Below are 27149 nucleotides of genomic sequence, written 5' to 3'. Positions count from 1 at the left end.
CAGACCCTAGTTTAGTGCCTGGCAAGGCACAATACTGGATGCTCAATAAATATCTGCAGAATGGAAAAATGGGGGGAAATGAATGAATGAGGAGATGGGCAGCTGCATGTCTAGTATAATTTCAGCCAGAAAGCTTATCCTGTTAAAAAGTGTCTCCTCGTCTGCACAGCTGGTGCCTGAAACCAAGAGTGTAGCCCTTACACCGTAGCCAGAGCTAATACATGAACGCCAATGAATAAATAACTACCCAAAAGAGCCTGTTCCAGGAGCAGGTTGAAGGAAGGCTGGAAGGAAGCATGCGGTGGCCCACGTCTGCTCTGCCAACCACACCCAGGCTCCTCCTGCCTGTCCCGGAGGCCCGCCCGTGGAGGGGAGCACCGCCCCACTGGCCCACCTCTCCAGCCCCTCTTCCCCGTTTTGTCCGCCACCCTTTCAGTTTGCAAACACTGCCTCAGAGACCTCGTACGCGCTCTTGCTTGGCCCTCCCTACAGCTGTCAGGCCTCAGCTGAAACGAGGCTTCTTCAAAGACGCTCCGGTGCCCGCCTGAGCCTGCTGGGCGCTGCCAAGGAGTGAGCGGAGAAGCCGTGCTCCCGGCGGGCGCTGGCGCGCAGAGACCTGCAGAATTTGAAGGGGAACACGTCCGCCTCCCGCGCTCCTCCAAGTGCGGCGGGTCCAGCCCCTCACACCGCTAAAGGGGCGCGTTCAGAACGTAAAGGGCTGGGCCTCACTCCCAGAGACCGAATCAGGAAGTCTGGGGCGGGGCCTGGGATCTGCATTTAACACCCCGCCCCGGGCCCACAAGTTATTTTTACCCGTGAAGCTGCAGAAGCCAGGCTCTGGATTTTACTAAACCTGGGCCAAACTCCAAGTCCCGGTTTCATCCGCTCCAGCTCTGGCCCCGCCCCCAGACGCAGCCTGCCCCAGCGTGGCCCCACCCACCGCAGGCCCCCAAGGGACCTCGGCCACAGCAGCCCGCCCCGGCGCTGCCTGCGGAGCGCGCCTCGTACCATGTCCACCTCCGAGATGCTGTCCAGGCTCTCCAGCTGCACGTCCACGCCCACCGGGATGGCAGGGCCTGCAGAGAGGCAAAGACGGCTAGTTAAGGCGCCTTTCTCTCTAGCACTGCGCGAGCAGACAGCCCCTACCACCTTCCCAGGGGAGCCTGAGCGGAGCAGGGGTGAGGCAGTGGTTCAGATTCCATGAGGGTTTTCTTGCTACTTCCTGGCAGGTTGGATGCCTGAGCTTTCTCCATGAGGGCGGGGACTGTGTCTACCTTAAGTGCCTTTCCTGGGCCAACATGGGTGTTTAATCCATGCTTGTTGCATGAGTGGATGAGCTGGATTATGTATGTTTATGCTTCCATAAAATTTTTTTAGATTTTAATATTAAAAAAAGTCTTAAACGGGGAAAACAAAAAAACCTGTGTCTGTCAAGCATATTAATGAATGCTATTCCATTCACAGGCAAAAAAATGTCTCTGAGAGCATCAGGTGGCATCTGGGCGGGGCCTTCTGAGAGGAAGGCATTGTCTGGAGGCCAGCCCACTGTACCTGGGTCCCCTGGGCCCTGGACAGGGAGTTCAGGACCAGGGCCTGCCGACCCACCGTGGTCTGAGCTGGGAGAAGCTTTGGGTGGCAGGGGGAGTCTGGGTCTCAGGGAATGAGGACTGGGAGGGCCGGGGACTTTGGCTGAGGGCAGGGGAGGAGGATCAGAGATCCTGGCAGGCTCTGGTGGGCCAGGGCACTGAGTGGGCTCACCGACTCTCCCCAAACCTCCCCCATGGTAGGTTTGCTAAGACTTGCAATCCCACCATGAAAGATTTGGGGCTTTTGGCTGAGCCCGATAGAATGGGAGCATTTTATTTATTACTGGTGGGATTTAGTGGCTATTTTCTGCGTTCTTAAACATGAAAGTAAATGAGCACAACCTTTTTTTTTTTTTAAACCAGGGATTGAACCTGGGCCCACAGCAGTGAAAGCACCAAGTCCTAACCACTGGACCGCCAGGGAATTCCCACAACATTTTATTTTTTATTTTTACTTTTCCCCTCCCAGATAAATTGGGTCATACATAAGCTGATCTTTTTATTTCCCTGTGCTCTCAACTGAGGGCTCAGGTCAGGGCCCATGAGAGATCACTGCTCTAACAGCCGGAGCCTTCTCTCACTCCAGGCTCCAGGAGGGCACTTGAAGGGGCAGAGTGGAATGGCCAGTGTGAGGCTGAAGCCCCCTCCTCAGGGCTGACTGGCCTGCCTTCCTCCCCTGAGGGGCCTGCAACACGAGGGAGGGTCTGCCAGCAGCCTGGCAGGGGCCCCCTCCCAGCACCCAGACCCCTGAGCCCCTGTGCAAGACCATGTGTTCCCAACATCACCATGGGAAGCAGGGCTGGTTAATTCCCCATCCTCTGGACGGACCTTCTTTCACTTGAGACCTTAAAACAGCCCAGGGCTGGAGCTCCTAACCCTCATCACCTTTCCCCCTTGTTCCCTTTCTCTAAAGTGCCACATCCAGTCGTCCCAAGAGCCAAAGGGCAGAAACAGTATAGCCATCACCCTCTTTGGACCCACTTCCCTGTGGCCTGGTTTTCAGATAATGGGCACAGTGTTTGACCAGCAGCTGGTTTTGGCAAAGGACATTTTCCAGATAAAATACAACAGCTTGCTTGGTGCCTGTCACTGTGTCTCTCTGTCCCCGGGGCCTGCCTTGCTCTCCGCAGTTCCAGCCGTCCCCAAGCTTGAACGGGACCAACAGCTCTGCCCTCCTTTGTCCAAGTGCAGTGGAGGTGACCTTTGCCTTTGACTTGCCCCGCAGCCCAAGGCTAACGCTCCGCCCCCAGGTTCTCCCGAGCTCTTCATTTTGTGGCCCTTCCCAACCTGATTTTCGAGAAATTCTTCCAAATTACTGGTCTTTCTCCTTTTTTCCGTGAACAGTTTTATGTTTAGAGTATGATTGAGTCCTATAAGGTGTTAGAAAGAAAATAAGCTAACTAGGCATTTGTGCCAAGGCATTTGTGCCTTGGCCCCTGAACACTGATGTGGGTTTTTCTACTTTCAGAGAGGGATCTGGTGAGCCAAATGGAAGTCACTGGTGGAATTTCAGGCAGTATAGCCAGTGAGGCAACAAATTCAGAAGGGAAATATGTGTTTATGTGTCCTGGAAAGGACCATGTGAGGAGAAATAATTGCAGAAAGGCTAGGAACCAAGAAAAGCTCTTGGCTAAACACATATTTCCCTTCTGAATTTATCCATTTTTGAAATAAAGCTATATGTCATTTCTTCTCCACTGACTCTACAAGAATAAATGTGAGGTAGAATTTTAAGACAAATTAAAACAGAATTTGCCAACAGGCATCCTGCCCTAAATGAAGGTGTTTTTCAAGCAGAAGGAGTATCATCCAGAAAGAAAGCTGGAAATGCAAGAATGAATAAAGACCAACAAAAATAGTAAATATATGTATGATTCTAAGGGAACACTGATTATATAAAACAGTATTAACCATGTGTTGTAGGACTGAAAAAACTAAATAAAAATACACAACATTTAAGAAGGGAGAGGTATAAATGGAGTGAAAGTGTTCTGAGGTCTTTGCATTGTCTGGAGGACAGTAAAAATAGTTAATTAACATACTAGTACTATAAGCCAAAGATTCATGTTGTTTTCTAGGGAACCACAAAAAAAAGTAGTAAGGGTATATATTTTCAAAACTAAAATAGGAAAGCCAAAATAGGTATAACCAAAAATAATCAGTCTATAAGAAAGCAAGAAAGGAAGGAGAAAAAAAAAAAGAGAACATAAAGAATAGGTTAGACAATAAAAAGGATATGATAGGATGATAGATTTAGAACCAATATATAAATTATTCAATAAATGTAAATGGTCTAAATGCTCCAGTTAAATATTTTCAGACTTGATAATTCAGAAATGTTGAAAGTTTATCAAGCTGGATCAAGAAACAAAATCTGGGACTTCCCTGGCAGTCCAGTGGTTAGGACTCCATGCTTCCACTGCAGGGGGCACGGGTTCGATCCCTGGAACCCTGGTTGGGGAACTAAGATTCCGCAGGCCACGTGGCATGGCCAAAAACAAACGAACAAACAAAAAATCATCAAGCTGCACTTATGTTGTCTGACTCTTCCATTAAATATATTTTCTTTAAAAAAACAAAACAAATACAAACAAACAAAAAGAAACAAAATCCAGCTTCATGCTGTTTAAAGAGACACACTGAAAATATAAGAGGGAGGGACTTCCCTGGCGGTCCAGTGGTTGGTTAAGACTCCACGCTTCCACTGCAGGGGGTGCAGGTTCAGTCTCTGGTCTGGGAACTAAGATCCCACATGCCACAGTGTGGCCAAAAAAAAAAAAAAGAAAATATAAGATGGAGAAAAGATAAGATACAACATGAAAGGATGCAAACATACAACATGCAAAGAATAAATAAAAGAAAGTGGGTGTAGCTATATTATATCAAGTAAAGTAGACTTAAAGACAGATGAAATAGACATAAGAGGGTCATTTCATAATAATAAATTATTCAATTCACCAATAAAATATAACAATTCTTAATTTGTGTGCATTTAATGATACTGAAATAGCATAAACTAAAAATACCTAAGTGTACTAAACGCAAAAATGTTTTAAAAATTAAGATTGAGATTTTTTACATAAAACTGGAAACTTTTGGAATCAATCAATATAATTTTCCACATTTGCAGATTAAGATACAGGAAAAGCCTTTGCTAAAATCAGTACCCGTTTATAATTTTGAAAAATATAGGAATAGAAAGGAACTTCCTTAATCTGAAAAGGGATAACTACCAAAAAATAGCTACAGTAAACATCATATTTAATGATAAAATGTTGTAAGATTTCCTTTAAGATTGAGTATGTCTGTTAATGCGACTTCTGTTCAACATTGTTCTAAAGGTCCTAGACAATATAATAAAGCAAGAAATGAAAAAAAATTATGACAACTAGGACAAAAGAGCCATTATTTGTATAAGATTGGGTATATAAATTTTTTTAAAATCAGCAGATAAATTGTTAGACTTAATATGAGATTTTAATGAGGATGTTGAATACAAGGTCAGTATACAAATATCAGTTGTATTGCTATACGCCAGCAAAGTTAGAAAAAGAAATTTTTTCAAAAATACCACTTACGAGTAGCATCAAAAATACTTAGGAATAGGTACCTAGAAATAAATCTAACAAAATATCTGCATGTCCTCTATGAAGAAAACTATGAAATACTGAGAGAAATGAAAGAAGACCTAAGTAATAATGTTCATGGATTGGAAGATTCAATATTGTAAAGATATTAATTACCCCATATTAAACTATAGACTCAATGCAATTCTAATCAAAACCCCCTTAGATTTTCTTGTGGAACTTGGCAAAGAGATTATTAGGAAATTCAAAGTTCCAATGGCAGTTCTTCTTGAAGGAAAAGAGGGTGGGAGGATTTGCTCTACCAGATATCAAGATTTACTATAGAAATACAGTAATAAGTGGTGAAGCACCAGCATAAAAACGGACAAATTGACAAATGGAACAGAGTGGAGAGTCCAGAAACAGACACATACCTTTACGTACACCTGACTTATTATAAAGATATCACTGCAGGGCTTCCCTGGTGGCGCAGTGGTTAAGAACCTGCCTGCCAATGCAGGGGACATGGGTCCCTGGTCCAGGAAGATCCCACATGCCGCGAACAACTAAGCCCATGAGCCACAACTACTGAGCCCTGTGCCACAACTACCGAAGCCCGCGCACCTAAAGCCCGTGTTCCGCAACAAGAAGCCACTGCAAATGAGAAGCCAGTGCATCGCTGAGTAATATATGTACCACATCTTCTTTATCCATTCATCTGTCGATGGGCATTTAGGTTGATGCCATGACCTGGCTCTTGTAAATAGTGCTGCAATGAACACTGGGGTGCATGTGTCTTTTTGAATTATGATTTTCTCTGTGTATAGGCCCAGTAGTGGGATTGAGGGTTCCCTTTTCTCCACACCCTCTCCAACATTTGTTCTTTGTAGATTTTCTGATGATGCCCATTCTAACTGGTGTGAGGTGATACCTCATTGTAGTTTTGATTGGCATTTCTCTAATAATTAGTGATTTCGTGCAGCTTTTCATGTGCCTCTTGGCCATCTATATGTCTTCTTTAGAAATGTCTATTTAGGTCTTCTGCCCATTTTTGGATTGGGTTATTTGTTTTTTTGATGTTGAGCTGCATGAGCTGTTTATGTATTTTGGAGATTAATCCTTTGTCTGTTGATTCGTTTGCAAATATTTTCTCCCATTCTGAGGGTTGGCTTTTGGTCTTGTTTACAGTTTCCTTTGCTGTGCAAAAGCTTTTAAGTTTCATTAGGTCCCATTTGTTTATTCTTGTTTTTATTTCCATTTCTCTAGGAGGTGGGTCAAAAACGATCTTGCTGTGATTTATGTCAAAGAGTGTTTTTCCTACGTTTTCCTCTAAGAGTTTTATAGTGTCCGGTCTTACATTTAGGTCTCGAATCCATTTTCAGTTTATTTTTGTGTATGGTGTTAGGGAGTGTTCTAATTTCATTCTTTTGCATGTAGCTGTCCAGTTTTCCCAGCACCACTTATTGAAGAGACTGTCTTTTCTCCATTGTATATCCTTGCCTCCTTTGTCATAGATTAGTTGACCGTAGGAGCATGGGTTTATCTCTGGGCTTTCTATCCTGTTCCATTGATCTATATGTCTGTTTTTGTGCCAGTACCATATTGTCTTCATTACTGTAGCTTTGTAGTATAGTCTGAAGTCAGGGAGTCTGATTCCTCCAGCTCCGTTTTTTTCCCCTCAAGATTGCTTTGGCTATTTGGGATCTTTTGTGTCTCCATACAAATTTCAAGATTTTTTTGTTCTAGTTCTGAAAAAAAAGCCATTGGTAATTTGATAAGGATTGCACTGAATCTGTAGATTGCTTTGGGTAGTATAGTCATTTTCACAATATTGATTCTTCCAATCCAAGAACATGGTATATCTCTCCATCTGTTTGTATCATCTTTAATTTCTTTCATCAGTGTCTTATAGTTTTCTGAGTACAGGTCTTTTACCTCCTTAAGTAGGTTTATTCCTAGGTATTTTATTCTTTTTGTTGCAATGGTGAATGGGATTGTTTCCTTAATTTCTCTTTCTGATCTTTCATTGTTAGTGTATAGGAATTCAAGAGATTTCTGTGCATTAATTTTGTAACCTGCAACTTTACTAAGTTCATTGATTAGCTCTAGTAGCTTTCTGGTGGCACATTTAGGATTATCTATGCATAGTATCATGTCATCCGCAAACAATGACAGTTTTAATTCTTCTTTTCCAATTTGTATTCCTTTTATTTCTTTTTCTTCTCTGATTGCCATGGCTAGGACTTCCAAAACTATGTTGAATAATAGTGGTGAGAGTGGACATCCTTGTCTTGTTCCTGATCTTAAAGGAAATGGTTTCAGTTTTTCACCATTGAGAATGATGTTTGCTGTAGGTTTGTCATATATGGCCTTTATTATGTTGAGGTAGGTTCCCTCTATGCCCACTTTATGGAGAGTTTTTATCATAAATTGGTGTTGAATTTTGTCAGAAGCTTTTTCTGCATCTATTGAGATGATCATATGGTTTTTATTCTTCAATTTGTTAATATGGTGTATCACATTGATTGATTTGCATATATTGAAGAATCCTTGCATCCCTGGGATAAATCTCACTTGATCATGTTGTATGATCCTTTTAATGTGTTGTTGGATTCTGTTTGCTAGTATTTTGTTGAGGATATTTGCATCTATATTCATCTGTGATATTGGTCTGTAATTTTCCTTTTTTGTAGTACTTTGTCTGATTTTAGTATCAGGGTGACGATGGCCTCTTAGACTGAGTTTGGGAGAGTTCCTTCCTCTGCAATTTTTTGGAAGAGTTTGAGAAGGATGGGTGTTAGCTCTTCTCTAAATGTTTGAATTCACCTGTGAAGCCATCTGGCCCTGGACTTTTGTTTGTTGGAAGATTTTTAATTACAGTTTCAATTTCATTACTTGTGATTGGTCTGTTCATATTTTCTATTCCTGGTTCAGTCTTGGAAGGTTATACCATTCTAAGAATTTGTCCGTTTCTCGCAGGTTGTCCATTTTATTGGCATAGAGTTGCTTGTAGTAGTCTCTAACAATGCTTTGTATTTCTGTGGTGTTCGTTGTAACTTCTCTTTCATTTCTAATTTTATTATTTGAGTCCTCTCCCTCTTCTTCTTGATGAGCCTGGCCACTCTCACCTTTTGAGACGGACCTCATTCTGTCTATGGAATGTGTATCTCTCTAAATAAATCCACTTCTTACATATCACTTTGTCTCTCACTGAATTCTTTCTGCGCTAAGACATAAAGAACCTGAGCTTCAGTAAGTCCTGAGACCAGGTGTGTGATTTCAATGAAAAGACAGTGAGTTCAAGTTCCAATCTGAGTTGTGCAGTTTCAACATGGATCCAAATAGCTGAGAGTTGTTTCCTGTTAGAGGAAAGGAATTAAACTGGGCTCTAGGCAGGGACAGGCTGTCAGATGAAGCAGGACAGCGCAGGGGGGCCACCATGGACAGATGTTCATGGCAGACTCGAGCACGGACGTGCAGGGAGAGAGAGCCTTCTACGACAGAAGAGTCCTGTCAGGGGGAGGTAAACTGGGGAGGCAGCTGGGCCAGACGGTGGAACTTTCGGGACACAGAGGGGAGAGGCGGGGCTGCATTTCATCCTGTAGAATATGGGAAGCCCTGAAGTTTCTGAGGGAGCAGCGCAGGGAAGGGGTGTTTCCAGAAGGTGAATTTGGCTACGAGGGGGGGTTTGGGGGCCATGGTGTTGGTGTTGGTAGTGCTTCCAACCTTCTTATGATTATCATCCATGAAAGAGAAAATTTAATTTATTTAAGTATGAATTCATTTAAATTTAAATTAAATACTAAGGAATAAGATGGGAAGGGAAGGTGGAGCTTTGGAGGGCCACAACCATTGTAATGTCTAAGATTTTTTTTCACCCCCCAAGAAGGCATTGAGAATGTGTGGTGTGAGGGGGCAGATCTGAGAGACACTGTGATGCATGAACTGATTCAACTTGGTTGATCTAGGAGGGGAAAGGGCAGGAAGGAGGGGGGCAAAAATCAGCAGGGTCTCCACAGCTCCCTGCCTGAGTCGCCTAAGAGAAAGCTGACAGAAAATCAGCAGGTTCACTAAGTGAAGGCCGGAATTATGGGTTTTGCAATTATCTCAAGGAAGCACAGGAGCCAATGTTTCGTCTCCTAAATTCAGCCCTTTGGTGGTTGGATGTGGTGCAGGAAGGGTTCTCCTGCGCTCTAGAAGCTGACATGGGGAGAGTACTGCAGGCCCAGCCACTGCCCCAACCTGCCCCTGGTCCCATCTTCCCCGCTCACTCAATCTCGGCCGGTCCAGCCGTTGCCCCTCTGGGAAAGCAGACCCACACTCCGCCCTGCTCTGTGCTGGGCAGCTGACCACTAAGGGCAGCGTCCACATTTACAAACCCACCCCCAGGCAGGAGCACAAGTGGGGGCCCATATGCCACATGCTTGAATGTCTAAAGGTTATAAATCAAGCTAAGAAACTGCAAAATGATATATAGCCTCGCCTACTGTTTTGACAAATACACGTTCATGTCAACCCAGAAGGCCAAGCCCAACCTCAGAGCTCTGACTCCTGGGAGCTCCGGCCGGGACATGGCAGGGCAGGGAGAGCGGGCCCAGCTCCGGAGCTGCCCTTTTCCCACCATAGCAGCAGCCGGCACAGAGAAGACCCTGGCGTGTGCTGGTGGACACCCCCGCCCACTATCTGAGCTCTATCCAAAGCCGTCTGAAAGGCAGCCCTCAGCCCCGTCTCAGCACTGGGGAGGGGGGGAGGGCAGGGGAGGGGAGGGAGAGGAGAGGGGCGAGGGGAGGGGGAGGGGAGGGGGGACCCCGCATGCGCAGTACAGCCCCCACCCCCACCCCCGGGGCTCGCCTAGGGAGGAGGCCCGGGCAGGTCCCGAGGTGAGCTCCCGGCTGTGTGGACATGATTCTGGGTCCCAGTACCCAAGTGTGGCCTAGAAGGGAAATCTCAGGTGGGCACGTCCTCTTGGCCCACAGACCACGCCCTGAGTGCAGGTGAGTGATCACACAGGACCCCCTTGCCTTGGCCTATGGCCACGGTTCACGGCGGGCCCTTGTCTTCTGCCCTCGGGTTGGTTCAGCCAATAAAGGTGCCAGCAGGTCTCAGAAGGCTGGAGGAGACTGAGAGGAACTGATTCTCTCCCCCAGCCCTCCCTGCAGGCTTCATGGGCCCACCCTCTCCTGGATGCTAGGGTTCCCCTGTAGGGCAGCCCCTTCCCAGGGCTCTTGGTCTTTTCCAGATTCTGGTAACTGCTCCCTCCTCTTGCCCTTCACCCCTAACCTGGTGAAGGCTCCGCATTCTTCCAGCCCTCAAGGCTTCACTGCCAGCTTGCTGGTTTCCTTTAACCCTGCCCACCCCTTTGTGAGCAGACCTTCATTAAACTCTCCACTGTTCCCCCACTGTCACTGTAGCTTTTCCCAATGCCTCTCCCCTGGGCTCCGTCTGGGTGGATGGCTGCCCCCAGGCAGACACTCAGGTGTCCCAGCTTCCTCTGGTTCCATCGGTGACTGTCTCCCTCCTTCACTTCTCACGATCCCCCCACTTTTATTTTTTTAACTGGAGTATAGTTGATTTACAATGTTGTGTTCGTTTTAGGTGTACGGCAAAGTGACTCAGTTATACATATACATATATCCATTCTTTTTCAGATTCTCTTCTGATATAGGTTATCACAGAATATTGAGTAGAGTTCCCTGTGCTATACAGTAGGTCCTTGTTGGTTATCTATCTTACGTATAGTAGTGTGTGTATGTTAATCCCAAACTCCTGATTTATCCCTCCCCACAACATTTTCCCTTTGGTAACCATAAGTTTGTTTTTGAAATCTGTGAGTCTGTTTCTGTTTTGTAAATAAGTTCATTTGTATCATTTTTTTAAAATTAGATTCCACATATGAGTGATATCATATGATACTTGCCTTTCTTTGTCTGACTTACTTCACTCAGTATGAAAATCTCTAGGTTCATCCATGTTGCTGCAAGTGGCATTATTTCATTTTTTTATGGCTAATATTACATTGTATATATGTACCACTTCTGGGTATATACCCCAAAGAATTGAAAACAGGGTCTTGAATAGATGTTTGCACACACATGTTCATGGCAGCATTATTCCCAAGAGCCAAAAGGTAAAAACAACCCAAATGTCCATTGACAGATGAATGGCAATTAAACAAGATGTGATGTATTCATACAATGGAATATTATTTGGCCTTACACGCTACAACATGGATGAACCTTGAAGGCATAATGCTAAGTGAATAAGCCAGTCACAAAAAGACAAATACTGTATGATTCCTAGAGCAGTCAAGTTCATAGAGACAGAAAGTGGAATGGTGGTTGCCAGGGGCAGGGGGAAGCAGGAGTAATGAGTTATTGTTTCAGGACTTACCTGGTGGCGCAGTGGTTAAGAATCCGCCTGCCAATGCAGGGGACACGGGTTCGATCCCTGGTCCAGGAGGATCCCACATGCCGCGGAGCAACTAAACCCGTGCGCCACAACTACTGAGCCTGTGCTCTAGAGCCCTCAAGCCACAACTACTGAAGCCCGCGCTCCACAACTACTGAAGCCTGCGTGCCTAGAGCCCGTGCTCTGCAACAAGAGAAGCCACCACAATGAGAAGCCCGTGCACCACAACGAAGAGTAGCTCCCACTCGCCGCAACTAGAGAAAGCCCGTGCGCAGCCAAAAATAAATAAATAAATAAATAAATTTATTTTTTAAAAAAAGAGTTATTGTTTCATTGACAGTTTAGGAAGATGAAAAAGTTCTGGAGATGTATGCTGGTGACGATTGCACAACAATGTGAATATTCTTTCACCACTGAACTATATGGTTAAAATGGTACATTTTATGCTATGTATGTTTTAGCCCAATTTTTTTAATTTTAAAAAATCAGCATTGCATTCTTTCTCCTAACAAACGGAGGGGAAACCCCAGGCCTCTGGAGGTTCTCCTAACCAGGACACACCAGCGTACCAGGCAGCTGGGAGCTTAGACAAGATATTTTTGTTTCAACTGATCCCTGGGATTATTAGGAAGCTACTAGATTTTTAATCTTTTCTCTTTCCAGACCGAAAAGGTCATCTGAGGGGTATCTAGTCTTAGGCAAATTCCTCTCTAGCAATTATTTTTAAATGTCAGTCCACAAGGAAGCCCCTCTTCGAAAAACAAGTTAGGAAGAGAAGACAGGGATGCAACACATACCCCACAATTGTTGACGGGCATCTTGTTGGCATGGCCTGCTGAGCGTGCACGGATGCTTTTTAGAGGGGCGTGTTAGGCTGGGCCGACACATTAGGGCCGGTTGAGCCCAGGCTCTGCTTTGGACCAGGTGTCTGGCACAGGGCTGCCCCCAAGGAAGGTGGGCTTCCTATTACCCACACAGAGCCATCTATGTGCTGTCTGCAAGCCTCCTTCCTCAGAGACACACCCACCCCCTGGCCAGTGCCTCTGCGCAGGAGTGAGGGGCTGGATGGAATGGAGACCCTCAGGAGGACCTGCAAGGAAGGCTTCTTGGCTCTAAACCATCTGCAGGTGCTCCAGGGATTACGGATTATAGCAATCATTGAAACCCCAGGCAGTGGGAAGCTCCCTCCTCTGATGGCCCCAGCCAGCCTGCTTGGCCATGTTGCAGCAGAAATAGAAATGAGACTTTTCTGATAAACAAGGAAAATAAGGAAACAATGAACAGGCTGGGGAAACAACATAAACAGGTCTGAAAGAGTTAAGCAATCTTGGTCATTGTTTAGCTGTTACTACTAACAAACACTTGTAGCTAGACTTGTCCTTCACAAAGCTGATTACTCTCTGACTCCATACAAATTATCCTTTGCACCTGGCCTTTCTTCTCCCCCTACACTCCCTTGTAGCACTCATTTCAGAAAGAAGTTCATGGGCCGATAACTTTAGGGACACCAGACCCGGTTGCTGAGCCGCCTGATGCCAGCTTTGGCCATGAATTTGCAGAAGAAAAGAAATGCAAGACCTTCACAATTTTTGATCCTTATCATATACCCCGGACTGCAAGCTGAGCCCCACGTATAAAATCTTCTCCGATTCCCCAAGGAGGGGGGCACAGTTCTTGAGGCGTTAGCCTACTGTGTCTTCCCTTTGCCTGGCAAGGAAAATAAAAAGCCTCTCTATTTCTTATCTTCCAGTTCTCTGTCTCCGTATTTTTATTCGGCATCGGTGCACAGGGAGCCAGATTGGCACAGCCAGGACTCAACGAGTTGCAAAGATTCTTATATATGAGTTCATGTGTGTGTACCTCACCATGTGCTCCCCTGGTCCTATTTCATCCAAGTGACATCTAGACATCCAGGAAAGCCCTGCAGGGGAGAAAAGGTGCCCAGAAGACCAGCTGCTCTGGCGGGAGGGCGTCGGAAGGAGGAGTAGCCCCCTCCCTTGGCTTTGGTGACGGAGATCTTGACAGCTGATGTGTAAGAGCCTCAGGTCTTATCCCACCTGCTGGAGGTGACACCTCCTTCCCCGGAAGCTTTCCCTAAAGTCAAGGTCTTTCCCAGCCTCAGAGGCTTACTCAGGCAGGGAGGGGCAAGGGGCTGTCCTGATTCTCCACGCTCTGGGCGACACCAGAAGTTGCAGGGATCAGGATACAGGAAGTCCAATTTGCTCCTCAAACGTGGCTTGAGGAAGGAGCACCCTGACTGAGGCTGCAGCCTGTTGGATGATTCTACTCAGAGCTGGGTTTTCTGGGAACGTGGCAGGATTTCACCTGCCAGTCCTGAGAGCTACCTCCTGGCTTTCCTGGCTTTCTCCCAGAGGAGGAGGGCGTTTTTATGAGGCTTTCACTTTTGCATCTGACATCACAGAGGAAACCCAAGTTCTGCCCCCAGTTGTTCTGTGGCCATCACTTAACCCCCTGGACCCCAGGCTCTTCTTCTGTAAACTGAAAGTCCTAACCAGGTGATGGCTCAGGCTCCTGCCAGCGACATCAACCTCCGTCAGAAAGTTACAATGTGTTATTCAGAAGGTCACCCACACCCAGACACACACAGCTGCCCTACAAAACTGTGCATTGAGGCAGGGTCACGTTGTGACTTTTGAGGACGCTGGGCACTTTTGCCTTCGTGGGCCCTTCCACCAGAAAAAAAATATTTAAAAAGCATACAACTGTGGTGGTATAAAGATGAATATATTAATATTATATATTAACATTTTCTTCTACCTAAAATTTTATTTTTTTCTTCTGACTTTAAAATAACATCTTAACAGGGGCCCCCAGGAGTATTGTTTGTGAGCCCTAAACACGCCTGCTCTGCCTAGTGGCCCAGCACTGGGGGACGTGCGGATTGAGGGGGTAAGAAAGAGACCCAGCTAGGAGAGCGGGCCTTCCTCAGTAGCTATGTGACCTGGACCAGTCACCTCACCTCTCTGTGCCTCAGTTTCCCCATCTGGGCATAATAGTAGTACCTACTTCACGGAGCTGTGAGGAATGAAGTAAGATCGTGTCTGTAAATACCCTGGGTAGAATGGTACCTGGCACAGAAGTCAATAGAAGTTGTTCATTGTCATTAATGCTGTTGTTTGTCAACCTTGTTCCAGTTGCCTTGCTGACCCTCTGCATCTTACCCGACCCTCTAGAAGAAAGGCAAGGGGAGCAAGGATGTCTCGCTTGGACTTCCTGGAGCACATACAGCTAATTTTAGAGCTGCTTATTCGGGGAAATGTTATTGAATTTCAGAAAACTCTCTGGTGGCATTACCCAAAACAAGCCCTCGAGGGCACCAGAACCCCCTAGCTGTGCAGCATTCCACCCGGGGCAGGAAGAAGAGGCAGGGGCTGTCATCTGTCGCCTGCTCTCTCCTCCTGCTCGGCAGGTGTCAGAGCTCAGGGAACCGAGTGGGAGGCTTTGAGTCCTTGTAAAATGCAACGGCCTCTGGGAAAAATTAATGTCCTAATCCCCTAACAGTCACACGAGGGAGGCCTGACAGCTGGGTTTTTCTAAGGGGCCGTGAGCCTGTATGTGCCAGGGCTTTACATACATTATGTCGTTTAATCCTGACAGCAACCCCAGATGGACGGATTACTATCCCCATTTCACAAACCAGCAAGCAGAGGCTCAGAGAGGGTCGGTGACTTGCCCGCAAGTCACCCCTACTCCTTCCTGCCGCCCCAGGAGAACGTTGGCACCTGAGAGGAGTTCGGGAGCGAGATAAGGGAGAAATGGAAACCCGCCTGCCTGGGTCTCCCTGGCCGGGGCCCATCAGCGGCCATGCTCCGGGCCTCAGTTTCCCCACCTGCGCAAGGGGGGCGTGGGCCCCGTGTCTCATGCACTCTGCAGTTCTCATCCCTCTCCCTGCCTGGCTGGTGCAGATGGCCGCCTCCTTGCCCAGCCCCCTCCTCTCTGTGGCATTCCTCCTGTCCCCGCCACTCCTCCCCAACCCGCCGAAGCAGGGAAGCTCCTTTGGGGCAAGTCTGCAAGGGAGCTTTGCAAGGCATTAAACTGTTGCTGCATTGACAAGCAAGGGGCCCCCTCAGAACTCCAAGTTCCCAGCCAGGCACGGGATAGCAGAGCCGGGGAGTCCTTTTCTGTGTGGACGCTCCAGCCCTGCCACCCCCCCCCCCACCCATGCAGCTCTTACGCTCTTATTTTTTTCGGAAAGGAAAGTTGGCAGCAGCAGGGCTGGGCCTCCATGGATGTAAACAGCTTAATCATCCTCAGGTCCTTTTCTCAACAGCCCTCTCCACTCACTTCCTTCCAGCTCTTTTCTCCTGGGGATAATTAGTGACTCCGGAGCCAGCTGGGCTTCTCTGAGTGTGAGTGGGAAAATCAGGGACCCCGGGGGGAGGGCTGTGCCTGAGGGAACCCACTGGAAGAGCAGCAGGAGGCAGCCCTGGCATCAGGCCCCAAAGGACCGAGGGGAGGACACAGTCTTACCTCCAAAGGCGGGCCTCATGGTGAAGTCATGGTCATCCACTCTGAGAAGTGGCTGAGGTTTTCCCTTTCGGATTTTGGTCACATCAAGGTTCTTCTTATATAGGTGACTGCAAAGACAAGCAAGAAACTGTTTTCCATCAGCCCACCAAGGCATCGCGTGAGAAGATTTGGGGAGATTACTTCCTGCAGGATGTACGTGTCACTCACCTTTTCCGCCATCCTACCATCTCTTTCTCCACTGAAGGGAGGTCGAGAGATAAAGGGTCCCCCCTGCTTACCTCCACCACCCCGGGCCCTCACGGGCAGGCTGACCCGAGGACCTGGCCCTTCCAGAGGTTTCCTAAAGTAGATCCCCCCGAGGCAGGACACCATCCTACCTTGCAAGCTCCTAGCTGTCTTGCCCAAAGTCATGATTGGATGACCAACAGTTGGGTCTAATGGTGGAGAATTATGATGGGTCTTTTTTTTCTGTTAAAATATTTCTTCAGTGTTGTTTTAATATTGGTTTTGCGATAAGGAAGATTCTTAGGGACTTCCCTGGTGGTCCAGTGGGTAAGGCTCCACGCTCCCAATGCAAGGGGCCCGGGTTCGATCCCTGGTCAGGGAACTAGATCCCGCATGCCGCAACTAAGACCCGGCACAGCCAAAATAAATAAATAATAAATAAATAGTTCTAAAAATCAATATAACAAAGTGGCATATTTTTTAAAATAAAATAAAATAAAATTCTGAGACAAATGTAGTTAAAGTTTTAAAAGGCTGGTGTTATCCTAGCCAGACCTGATGCTCTTTTTTTTTTTTTTTAGCGTATTAGTCATTTTTTTAAATTTTTATTTATTTATTTATTTATGGCTGTGTTGGGTCTTCGTTTCTGTGCGAGGGCTTTCTCTAGTTGTGGCAAGCGGGGGCCACTCTTCATCACGGTGCGCAGGCCTCTCACTATCGCGGCCTCTCTTGTTGCGGAGCACAGGCTCCAGACGCGCAGGCTCAGTAGTTGTGGCTCACGGGCCCAGTTGCTCCGCGGCATGTGGGATCTTCCCAGACCAGGGCTCGAACCCGCGTCCCCTGCATTGGCAGGCTGATTCTCAACCACTGCGCCACCAGGGAAGCCCAGACCTGATGCTCTTTACATCTGTCCAGTTGGCAGCTGTCTGAAGAATCCACCCTGGCGGAGAGAGCCTCAACCCTTGGGAGAACAGACAGTTCACAGCCAGCGGGCATCAAGGCCACAGGTGGGCACAGAGTTGCTCCGACCATCCAGCCAGGTGGTGGGCGGAGGAGCTGGAGCCCAGGACTGCAGACCCTGCTTCCCTGTCCTTCCTTTAACCCAGAGGAAAAAGGAGTAATTCTCTCCTCTTTTTCACTCACACTCATTCTTTCCAGATCTTTTTTTTATTCCCCACCACAATCACACATAATCCTAAAGCAGTCAAATTCAAAATCTTCTAAAGCAATAGTCTACTTAGGATTATCACTAAACAGGAAGAATAATAAGAGGGGAGGGAAAAGAAGATGGAGAGGAAGCAAGGCAGGAAGAAAGGAAGGCTAGGAGGCAGGTTATTTGGACATTTGGGTCTGACAGGATATGAGCTTTAATTCTTTTTTTTTTTTTTTCTGGCCGTGCCTCAAGGCTTGCGGGATCTCAGTTTCCCCGACCAGGGATTGAACCCAAGAGCTGGCAGTGAAAGCCCGGAATCCTAACCCCTAGGCCACCAGGGAACTCCCTGAGCTTTAATTCTTGACAGAAGAAAATAATCTTATAAGAAGTCAGTGTTACTATCATATCTGTTATGTGCTGGCTATTGAAGGGTTTTAGAAGTCAATGAAGAGATTTTGTTTTTGAGTGTGTGTTGTTCAGCTATATATACCCCTATTTACTCTCCACGTTCTTACCACATTTTGTTGGTTTTTTAGAGAAACAAGCATATTTCCTGTTTAAACCCTGTAAGAGGAAAGGGACATATTTCCTGTCTCGAGGTCCTGTTCTTTGAGACATCTTCCTACGAAATCCTTCTTAACTTTCATTCTCTACCAGCTCTGCCCAGATGGTATCACTTGATGGGAGGTCTGAAGCTGTGCTGATCAATAAAACAGCCACTAATCACATGGGGCTGTTTAGATTTAAGTTAATTAAAATTAGATAAAATTAGTATTCAGTTTCCTCGGTTACACTAGCCATATTTAGGTGCTCAAGGGTCATAGGTGTCTGATCGCTACTATACTGGACAGTGCAGATATATAACATTTCCACAATTGGGAAAAGCTTGATTATTCAGTGTCGACCTGACCCTCAACTGTCTTCCCCACCCAAGAAGCAGATTCCCCTGTGAGCTGGGCCTCCCCGCCTTACAGCCCTGCTCTAGGAGTCACCTCGTCCAGCTTCTCACAGCTCCGGACCTCCCAGGCAGGCTCCCGCTTCTGCTGAAGGCTCTGGTACCACCTGTTTCCCTCTATTCAGTTCCTCCCTTCAACCTTGGGGAGTTCAACATCCAGATCGTAGGAGAGCAAAATCTGCCACCTCAAAATGTGTCTCTTTGGCATGTGGATTATTTTGAGCTGAAAACAATCAAGGCCCAAAAGATCCAGGAAGAACCTTTGAGCTTCCCCCTAACTGCCTAAAAGAATTTGCACAGAGGGCCTGTTCCTGGAAGAGAACTGTCACCAGAGATCTCTGCAAAGAATATGGGCTAGGGGTGGTGGGGAGAAACTCTGCTGGGCCTGAAGACCAGAGTCCACTTGGTGTCCCATTGTCTCTGCACAGCCCGGCACACCATCGGTTTACCAAACACTTCCATCTTTTTTTTTTTTTTTAATCTTATTTATTTTTGGCTGCATTGGGTCTTCATTGCTGCACGCAGGCTTTCTCTCTAGTTGTGGCGAGCAGGGGTACTCTCCAGTTGCGGTGCATGGGCTTCTCATTGCGGTGGCTTCCCTTGTTGCGGAGCACGGGCTCTAGGCGCGCAGGCTTCAGTAGTTGTGGTTCGCGGGTTCTAGAGCTCAGGCTCAGTAGTCGTGGCGCACAGGCTTAGTTGCTCCAAGGCATGTAGGATCTTCTCGGACCAGGGATCGAACCCATGTCCCCTGCATTGGCAGGCAGATTCTTAACCACTGAGCCACCAGGGAAGTCCCTCTTTTTCATCTTCACGTGAATTGCCTTCCTCCCCTTTGTAGTCCTAAACCACTACCCCCAACATCCTCTTTGTCTTTAGCTGAAGATGGTTTTTAAGCTGAGGGTTTGGCCATTTGGATGAATTACTCAGTTTTCCTGGGTCTTTCCCATGGATACAGGTTATTAAACTTTTGTTTGATTTTCTCCTGTTAATCTGTCTCATGTCAATTTAATTCTTAGACCAGCCAGAAGAACTTAGCAGGGTAGAGGAAAACATCTTCATCCCGGACAATACGGACAGCCATCCTGCAGTCTGGTTGCACAACTCTTCAATTCCCGGACTCAAGTTTATTTGCTCAACACATTTCTATGGATCACCTACTCTGTCCAAACACTGCTCACTCAAGTCATGGGAGGACCTATATTCACCTCCCCCACGGAGCTGATGACCTAGTGGGAGAAATAGACAATAAACAAGTGGACAGATAAAGAATGTAACTTCAGAAAGTGTTGGGACCTCCCTGGTAGTCCAGTGGGTAAGACTCTGCGCTCCCAATGTAGGGGGACTTGGTTCAATCCCTGGTCGGGGAACTAGATCCCACATGCATGCCACAACTAAGTATGCATGCCGCAACTAAAAATATCCCACATGCTGCAACTTAGACCCAGCGCAGCCAAAATAAACAAATAAATAGAAAGTGCCATAAATATATCATAGAGCAGGGTAAGGAAGAAGAGAGAGATGGGTTGGGGTAGAGGGTGATCAGAGAAGCCCTCTGAGCCCTGGAAAGGGTGAGTCATGAGAGGAGCTGAAGAAAGTGCATTCTGGGAGAGGGAAGAGCAAGTGCAAGTGTCCTGAGGTGAGTGTGGCTTGTGTGTGGAACAGTAAGAAAACCAGTGGGCAGAGAATAAAGAGGAGGAAAGCAGTAAGAAAGGAGGTGGGAGAGAAGGCCAGGGACTAGATCCTGAGGTCCTCAGGGGTATATACTGAGTGGGGAAACCCATGGGAATTCTGAGCAGGGGAGTCAAAAGTTCTGGTTTAACACCTGGGAAGATCACTCAGGTAGAGGAGACTGTGGGAGGGCAGAGAAGAAATGGGAAACCATTAGGAGACTTCTGCTGAGAGAACATGGTGCCTGGGTTAGGGCGGTAAGGGGTGGAGCTGTAGAGAAGTGATCAGAAAGGCTTTGCTGATGGATTGGGTAAGGGGTATGGGGGAAACAAAGAGGCAGGGATGGCCCAGGTTTACGATGAGCACCTTGGTGAATGGTGGGGCATTCGCTGAGATGGTAAAAACTGGAGGAGTGGCATGTTTGTGGGGATGACGGTGCATCAGATTCTTAGAAGCCGTCTTGATGTCCAGACGCCTGTGAGACACCAGGTAGGAAGTGCAAATAGGGTGGGTGCAACTCAGAAGACAGTAGCAGTAGCAGTGTTTTCACTTCCCTTGGCCTTGTAGGTTCTGGGGGGCCCCTGGGGGCTCAGCAGATGTGCCTGACCCTCCTTCTCCCAGAGCCCTTTGACTCTGCCCTCAACACCCTGGCCTGGCTTCCTCAGCTTGTCCCCTTCTCACTGCTCACTCTCATCAGCATTCAGACGGATTCGACTCTCTCTCACCTTGAACCAGAATGAAGCAGAAAATCTGTCTGGACCCCACGTCTCTTCACGCAAAATTAATTGAAAAGTGATGGCGGGACAGTGGTGGCAGTTATACTCTTCTTTGAACATTTCCTTTTTTTAAAAAAAAATCTCTCCCCGCCTCTCAATAAATAAATAACTTTCCCAAAGACCTGCTGCCATTCCTCACTCCTGAGCACTTCTTGCCCCACTCGTGCCTGAGCCGAGGCCTTGAAGGTGCACTTGCCAAGGGTCAGGGAAGACCAGCCTCTGCTGGAAATCTCGTCTTCCAGGACAGGGTGCTTGTCCTGTCTCAGCTGCCTTCTCTTCCCTCTCGACACTCCCTTTGGCAGTGGCTTCAACTGTCATTCACTTACTGATGATTCCTAAATCTATGTCCCTTGCTCTACACCTTTATATCCTACTGTCTAACAGATTATCCCCAGTTGGGTATCCTATAGGCATTTAAACTCAACACGTCCATAGTTTGGGACCCGCTGAGTGGGAGGTGACCCAGCTGAAGGACACGTGGGCGTTATATGAAACTGGCGGGAGGGTAGGAGGGGTGAGGCTGAAATGGACAGACCGAGGCTGCAGGGGCTCAGCCAGGGAGAGCCTTGAAGATCCTGTTAAGAATTTTATCTTTACCCATGGGACTTCCCTGGCGGTCCAGTGGTTAAGACTCCCCGCTTCCATTGCAGGGGGCGCGGTTCGATCCCTGGTCAGGGAACTAAGATCCCGCGTACTGCGTGGCCAAAAAAAGAAAAAAAAAAAAAGAATTTTATTTTTATCCAAAAGCCAAGGAAAAAGAGGAAGGGTGTTGGGCACTTGGAGAACGAAGCTATGATCAGATATGCTTTTGGACAAGCCCGTTGCAGCTGCACACTCCGAGGACGAGAGGCCAGTGGCTTCTTCCTGTAGCTGGAAGGTGGGACCTAAGTCAGTTCCCTAGAAGCACGTGTGGTCATGGAGGGGTCCTTCCAAGGAGCTTCCGCCCCCCCGGGGTCTCTTCCCCAAGAAGTGGAGTAGGACCAGGCCCGGCTCCCTGCACAGCGACTGCTGGGGGGCCGTATACAGAAGCCCCAGCAGAGACACCCCGGGAACGTGGAAGCAGAGCTCAGCCTGAGGGCTTAGCCGATCACAGACGTTAAATTGTGAGGGCAGCCGGCTCACTGCCCCCCTGGCTCGTGGGGAGCAAATCCCTCCCGGTCAGCACAGTTTCTCAGTTGAGAGGGGAGGATTAGGGGAAGGGGAGTTCCCGCATGCCAGCACCCTGGCGAGAGGGAGGAGATTGAAATCCCAGTGCCATTAATAAGGACCCAGAATTTTTCTTACGGGTCCAGTTATTTGATAACTCAGGTCGCTGATATCCTGATCCTTGGGCTATTGGTGTAAGCTAGATGCCCTGCATCCATCCTCCACGGGAGATGCCGGCCACTGCCCCACCCCAGACTCCAGGGGCTCGGCTCTCCCACCCCAGACTCCAGGGGCCATATGCCGAGCCCCAGCCCCGCGGCGGGGCTGCCAGAACCTTCACGGAACCTCAGACCCAGCCTTGTCGGGGTGTGGAGGGGGAAGAGAAGAAGAAAAAGTGCATCTGAGAAGCAGGGTTGGTGAGCTGCAGTCACCACATCATTCCAGTGGGTTTCAATTGGAGAAATGAGGTTCAGAAAGATCAGGAAACACGGCCACACAGCCAGGGAGCAGCAGAAGCAGGGCCTGAACCTGGTTTCTCCTGACTTCCCAACCCCACTTCCTTCCCCAGATCCCTAGGGAGGGTGAGGGTCACTGGGTAGCAGGAGAGTAAAGCGGCTCCTGGGTCCAGCACTGGAACCATGATGCCAGAGGAGAGAAGGACGGCCAAGGGCAGGTGGAACCAAAGGGGCAGCAAATGGGAAGGAAAGATGAAAGGGGACCTCAGGCTTCGGCACCAGGAGGGGCCACACAGTGTGATCAGGGCAGAGCCCAGACTCCCAGATCGTGGTGTATTTTCAGATCTCAAGGGAGAAGGGCGTCTCTTGGAGGCCAGGAAAGCAATCATGTGGTCAGGAGGCCGCCTTAGGCAGCAAGGGCGGGGAATAAACCTGGGAGGCTGAGAGGCAGGAAGAACACAACAAAAGAAACAGCCAAGAGCAAACAGGCTCACTTGGCAGCAATTCAATAAAGGGACACAAAGGATCAGAATACAGGAAGCAGTTTTGAAAACGCAGTTGCTGGACAGAATAATTGTTTTGTGAGGGTGTGTTGGCCAGGGTGACACAGGGAAGGTTGACAGGTTAGAAGAAGTCCTCTCGGTGTGTGTGTGTGTGTGTGAACAGGACTTGTAAGAGAAGGAGCTACTCCACAGAGTTGAACTGCTCTAAGACTGTAATGAGAAAGGTTCAGGTCATTTTATTCCTATTTAAACTCTTGTGTCGATAATGAAAGTACCTTTTAGTCAGATGTTTGGCTGAAATTTTTCACAGACAGACATAGCTCTATGATTGTCTGAGCGTGTACACGCCCTGGTGGATTACAGAAAGGCCTAGAAGCATGTTCCCTGATATGTTTTCTCTATCCTTTTTCCCAGCTTCTGTTCAATAATTATTTTATATTCTTTGAATGTGTATGTTCACCTTTTCATCCACTTTAACACCTCATGGGATAGATTTCAAAAAGTTATCTTCACCCCTAAGGGTCAAATTCAATTCATCCATAAACAGTATAAAGTTTCCTCAAAAAACTAAAAATAGAACTACCATATGACCCAACAATTCTACTCCCAGGTATATATCTGAAGAAAATGAAAACACTCATTTGAAAAGATACGTGCACCTCAATGTCCATAGCAGCATTGTTTACAGTGGCCAAAATGTGGAAGCAACCTAAGTGTCCATCAACGGATGAATGGATAAAGAAGGTGTGGTCTACATATACAATGGAATACTACTCAGCCATAAAAAAGAAAGAAAATTTGCCATTTGCAACAACATGGATGGACTTGGAGGGTATTACGCTAAGTGAAATAAGTCAGACAGAGAAAGACAAATACTGTATGGTATTACTTATATGTGGAATCTAAAAAACAAAACAAACTAGTGAATATTTAAAAAAACAGACTCACAGGTATAGAGAACAAACTACTGGTTACCGGTAGGGAGAGGGAAGGGGGAGGGGCAAAATAGGGCTAGGAGATTAAGAGGTACAAACTACAATGTATAAAATAAATAAGCTACAAGGATACATTGTACAACACAGGGAATATAGCCAATATTTTATAATAACTATAAATGGAGTATAATGTATAAAAATTTAGAATCACTATGCTGTACACCTGAAACTAATACAATACTGTAAACCAACTATACTGCAATTAAAAAAATTTTTTTAAATAAATTCAGTCTGTCCACAAGCTCATGCAGGTGTCTGAGAACGAGACTGTGGGTCTTCTGAGAGTAACAGAGATGCTGTAACTGCCCAGGCTGCCAAGTGGAATCCCTGAGGGTCCCTGAGGGGCTCGTGCTGAACCCCAGCACCATTATTAGAAAATAGACAGGTTCAGACAACGATTTCCCTTCAGACCTAGTAAATCAGGATCCTAGGTTCTGGTCCTGTCAAGCTACTACCGAGCTGTATGAATTACTCATGCCGACGTTTTAGCATCTGTAAAATAAGACAGTGTTTCCCCATGTGTGCTCTGTGGACTATGAATCCCACAAGATAGTCCCAAAAAAAAGTGTTGTTCTTTTTTTTTTTTTAAAGAAACACTGCATAATTTATCTTCCTCTTCAAGATTCACAACCTCTATTGGCATAATAAATGTTCTATAAGTTCTGCTATAAACGTATCTGTCTAAAATGGTCTAAACCAGGATTTCCCAACCTTCTTTGACCCTGGAACCCCCTCTTCATACAACACCTATTCACATTTCACAGAATTAGAACTCAGGGAAATTGCTGGACCCCATGACCTCTGAAGTTCCTGCCAGTTCAACAGCCTAGGATTCTGGCTACATAACCAGGATGAGTCTTCGAGAGTGGTGCCTCTTTCTCAATACCCTGGACAATTTGTACCTGTTTGCTTTCTGACTGAGTAGAATTAGACTTCACAGAGTATTTACATCTCCCAGAGCAGCAGTCTCCAAAGTAGGGGCACACCTGGAGGACTCAGGATGCTCCACTGGGATGCAAGAAGTAGAAATTGTAACTCTCATTTATAGTTAGTTTTTATCTAAAAATAAGGAAGCTTTGGGGCGTCCCTGGTGGCACAGTGGTTAAGAATCCACCTGCCAATGCAGGGGACATGGGTTCGAGCCCTGGTCCGGGAAGATCCCACATGCCGCGGAGCAACTAAGCCCGTGAGCCACAACTACTGAGCCCGTGCGCCACAACTACTGAGCCCGTGTGCCACAACTCCTGAAGCCTGTACACCTAGAGCCCGTGCTCTGCAACAAGAGAAGCCACCGCAATGAGAAGCCTGCGCACCACAACGAAGAGTAGCCCCTGCTCAACGCAACTAGAGAAAGCCCAAGCGCAGCAATGAAGACCCAATGCAGCCAAAAATAAGTAAATAAAATAAATTTATAAAAAAAAAAAAACTGTGAGAAACACATGTTTAAAAAATTAAAAAAATAAAAATAAGGAAACTTTTCAGCTTTAATTTAATATACATATTGATAATAGTACATGTATGTAATTTGTGTATATATATGTAAACACATCAGTGGGTATGGTTTCAAAAAATTGTCACTGATAGCGGTACGTGGTCAAAAAGAGAGACCACTGACCTAGAAAATGTGCCTCAAGATATTAGTTAATATTCATAATCACTAGTTCACTCAGTGCTTAGTAGAATGGAAAAACAGACATGTAACATGGCGTGTTACACATGGCGTGGATATCTTAGCTGCTTGCTCTTTTCTTCATGCTGAACAGGCCTAGAATATCGTGCTTCGTACATCAGTTCAAAACAAACGTATTAAGGAACTTCGATTTGTGATGTAATTATGTTAAGTGCAAATTCTGGGCCTAACCAGTTATTTCTTGCAAGTGTTTCCATTACATCATGAAATAGCCTTCACTGTTGTTCACATGTATATTTTTGATAACCTAGCAAATTTCAAACATCTCTAAGATTCAAAACAGTACAATGAAACCTGATAGCATTATAAAATTGTTCCCAATCAAATAATTTAAAGAAGACAACTCCCAGTTACATTTTTTTCTTAATAAGTCAAACTACATTCCTATATACAGTTCCCCTCAAAAAAAAAAATTCTTTTTTTTTTTTTTAAAGTGAAAGCAGGTTTATTTAGAGAGATACACTCCATAGACAGAACGTGATCCGTCTCAGAAGGCCAGAGTGGCCCCAGGGCATGGGGTAGTCTCGGAAAGTGAGAGCAGTCCTGAAATATGGGGTGTTAGTTTAAAAAAAAAGAATTCTTGAGTGTAATTCCTTAGCAGGTCATCTATGGTCCCTACAGGATGTAATCCCAAGAAACTAAGCAGCACAATCTGAGAAGTACAACGATGCTTTACCCACTAAGTCTTCAACTACCTGACTTAAATCAAAATGCTTTGGCTGAACACAGACACCAGAATGAAAGGCTCAGCCTGGTCTAGCTCCCCTCTCTCGCTGCTGGTGACACAATAGTGTATTTGTGCCCAGGGAGAGGCTGTGTTGGGTGAGGGCGAGGTCCTATCTATCCCCGGCTGGAAAACAGATTCCAGTAGGACGGACGATCTAACCCCTAGCCCTCCCGGGAGCTGTCCCACTGTGTGTCACTGCCACCACGAATCACCTCCCTCCCCTCCTGCCCACAACTTTACCTTGGCTTGGACGTTTCCAGCTGCCCTGTCCATCTCCTCTTCTTGGGCTTTCTGCTCTCCACAAGAACCATCAGGCAAAACAAGAACAAAATGAGTCTTGAAAAATAAGGCATCCTGTGAATGTCTGTGATGCCGCAAGCTGCTTTCCAGTAACCTGCAGCGGGGCAGATCCCCCCAGGCTTAACCATTGACTTGGTCTTCTGCCTCGAGCCAGGGCAGCAAGGAGGGCATGGCTGGCCAGGCTGAGTTTCCCGATTTAATACTGATACTGATGCTTGTGCCACCCTACTTCCCACCCCCTCGGGCCATGACACAAACACCAAGGCTTTGCCTTCCCCGCTACTTAGTGATTGGCTATTAGTCAGTAAGTTGGTTCTCCTGTGAAGCTCAGCTTCCGCTGAGTCCTAGAACAGCTTTGGCTAAAACTGTTATATAAAAAAAAAAAAAATTAAATCTCTTGGACATGCCAGCTTTTTGCTGAGATCATTAATCCATCTCTCTGGCGATATAAAACCAGTCTGTCACATCCGCCAGGGAGCAGGTTGGATTCTGAGTGGATTTGCAG

At 46.8% G+C, this 27149-nt stretch overlaps 1 protein-coding gene across 3 annotated transcripts in view; it reads right to left on the bottom strand.

Annotated features, from left to right (window-relative positions):
- Positions 1–26712, bottom strand: part of GABRR2 (gamma-aminobutyric acid type A receptor subunit rho2) — a 38060-nt gene extending 11348 nt beyond the window's left edge. Inside the window, exons 1-3 of one of the 3 annotated variants that reach the window (XM_036870900.1) lie at positions 26585–26712; positions 16052–16158; positions 1009–1076 (exon numbers count right to left, since the gene is read on the bottom strand). In XM_036870900.1, coding sequence (XP_036726795.1) covers positions 1009–1076; positions 16052–16158; positions 26585–26697 — 288 coding nt within the window. In that variant the 5' untranslated portion in view covers positions 26698–26712. The other 2 variants (XM_036870902.1, XM_036870901.1) reach the window with 2 other exon arrangements.
- Positions 26713–27149: the final 437 nt, after the last annotated feature.

The sequence above is a fragment of the Balaenoptera musculus genome, chromosome 12, assembly GCF_009873245.2.
Source record: "Balaenoptera musculus isolate JJ_BM4_2016_0621 chromosome 12, mBalMus1.pri.v3, whole genome shotgun sequence".
Taxonomy (NCBI): Eukaryota; Metazoa; Chordata; class Mammalia; order Artiodactyla; family Balaenopteridae; genus Balaenoptera; species Balaenoptera musculus.
This window is presented reverse-complemented; position numbering and strand designations above follow the sequence as displayed.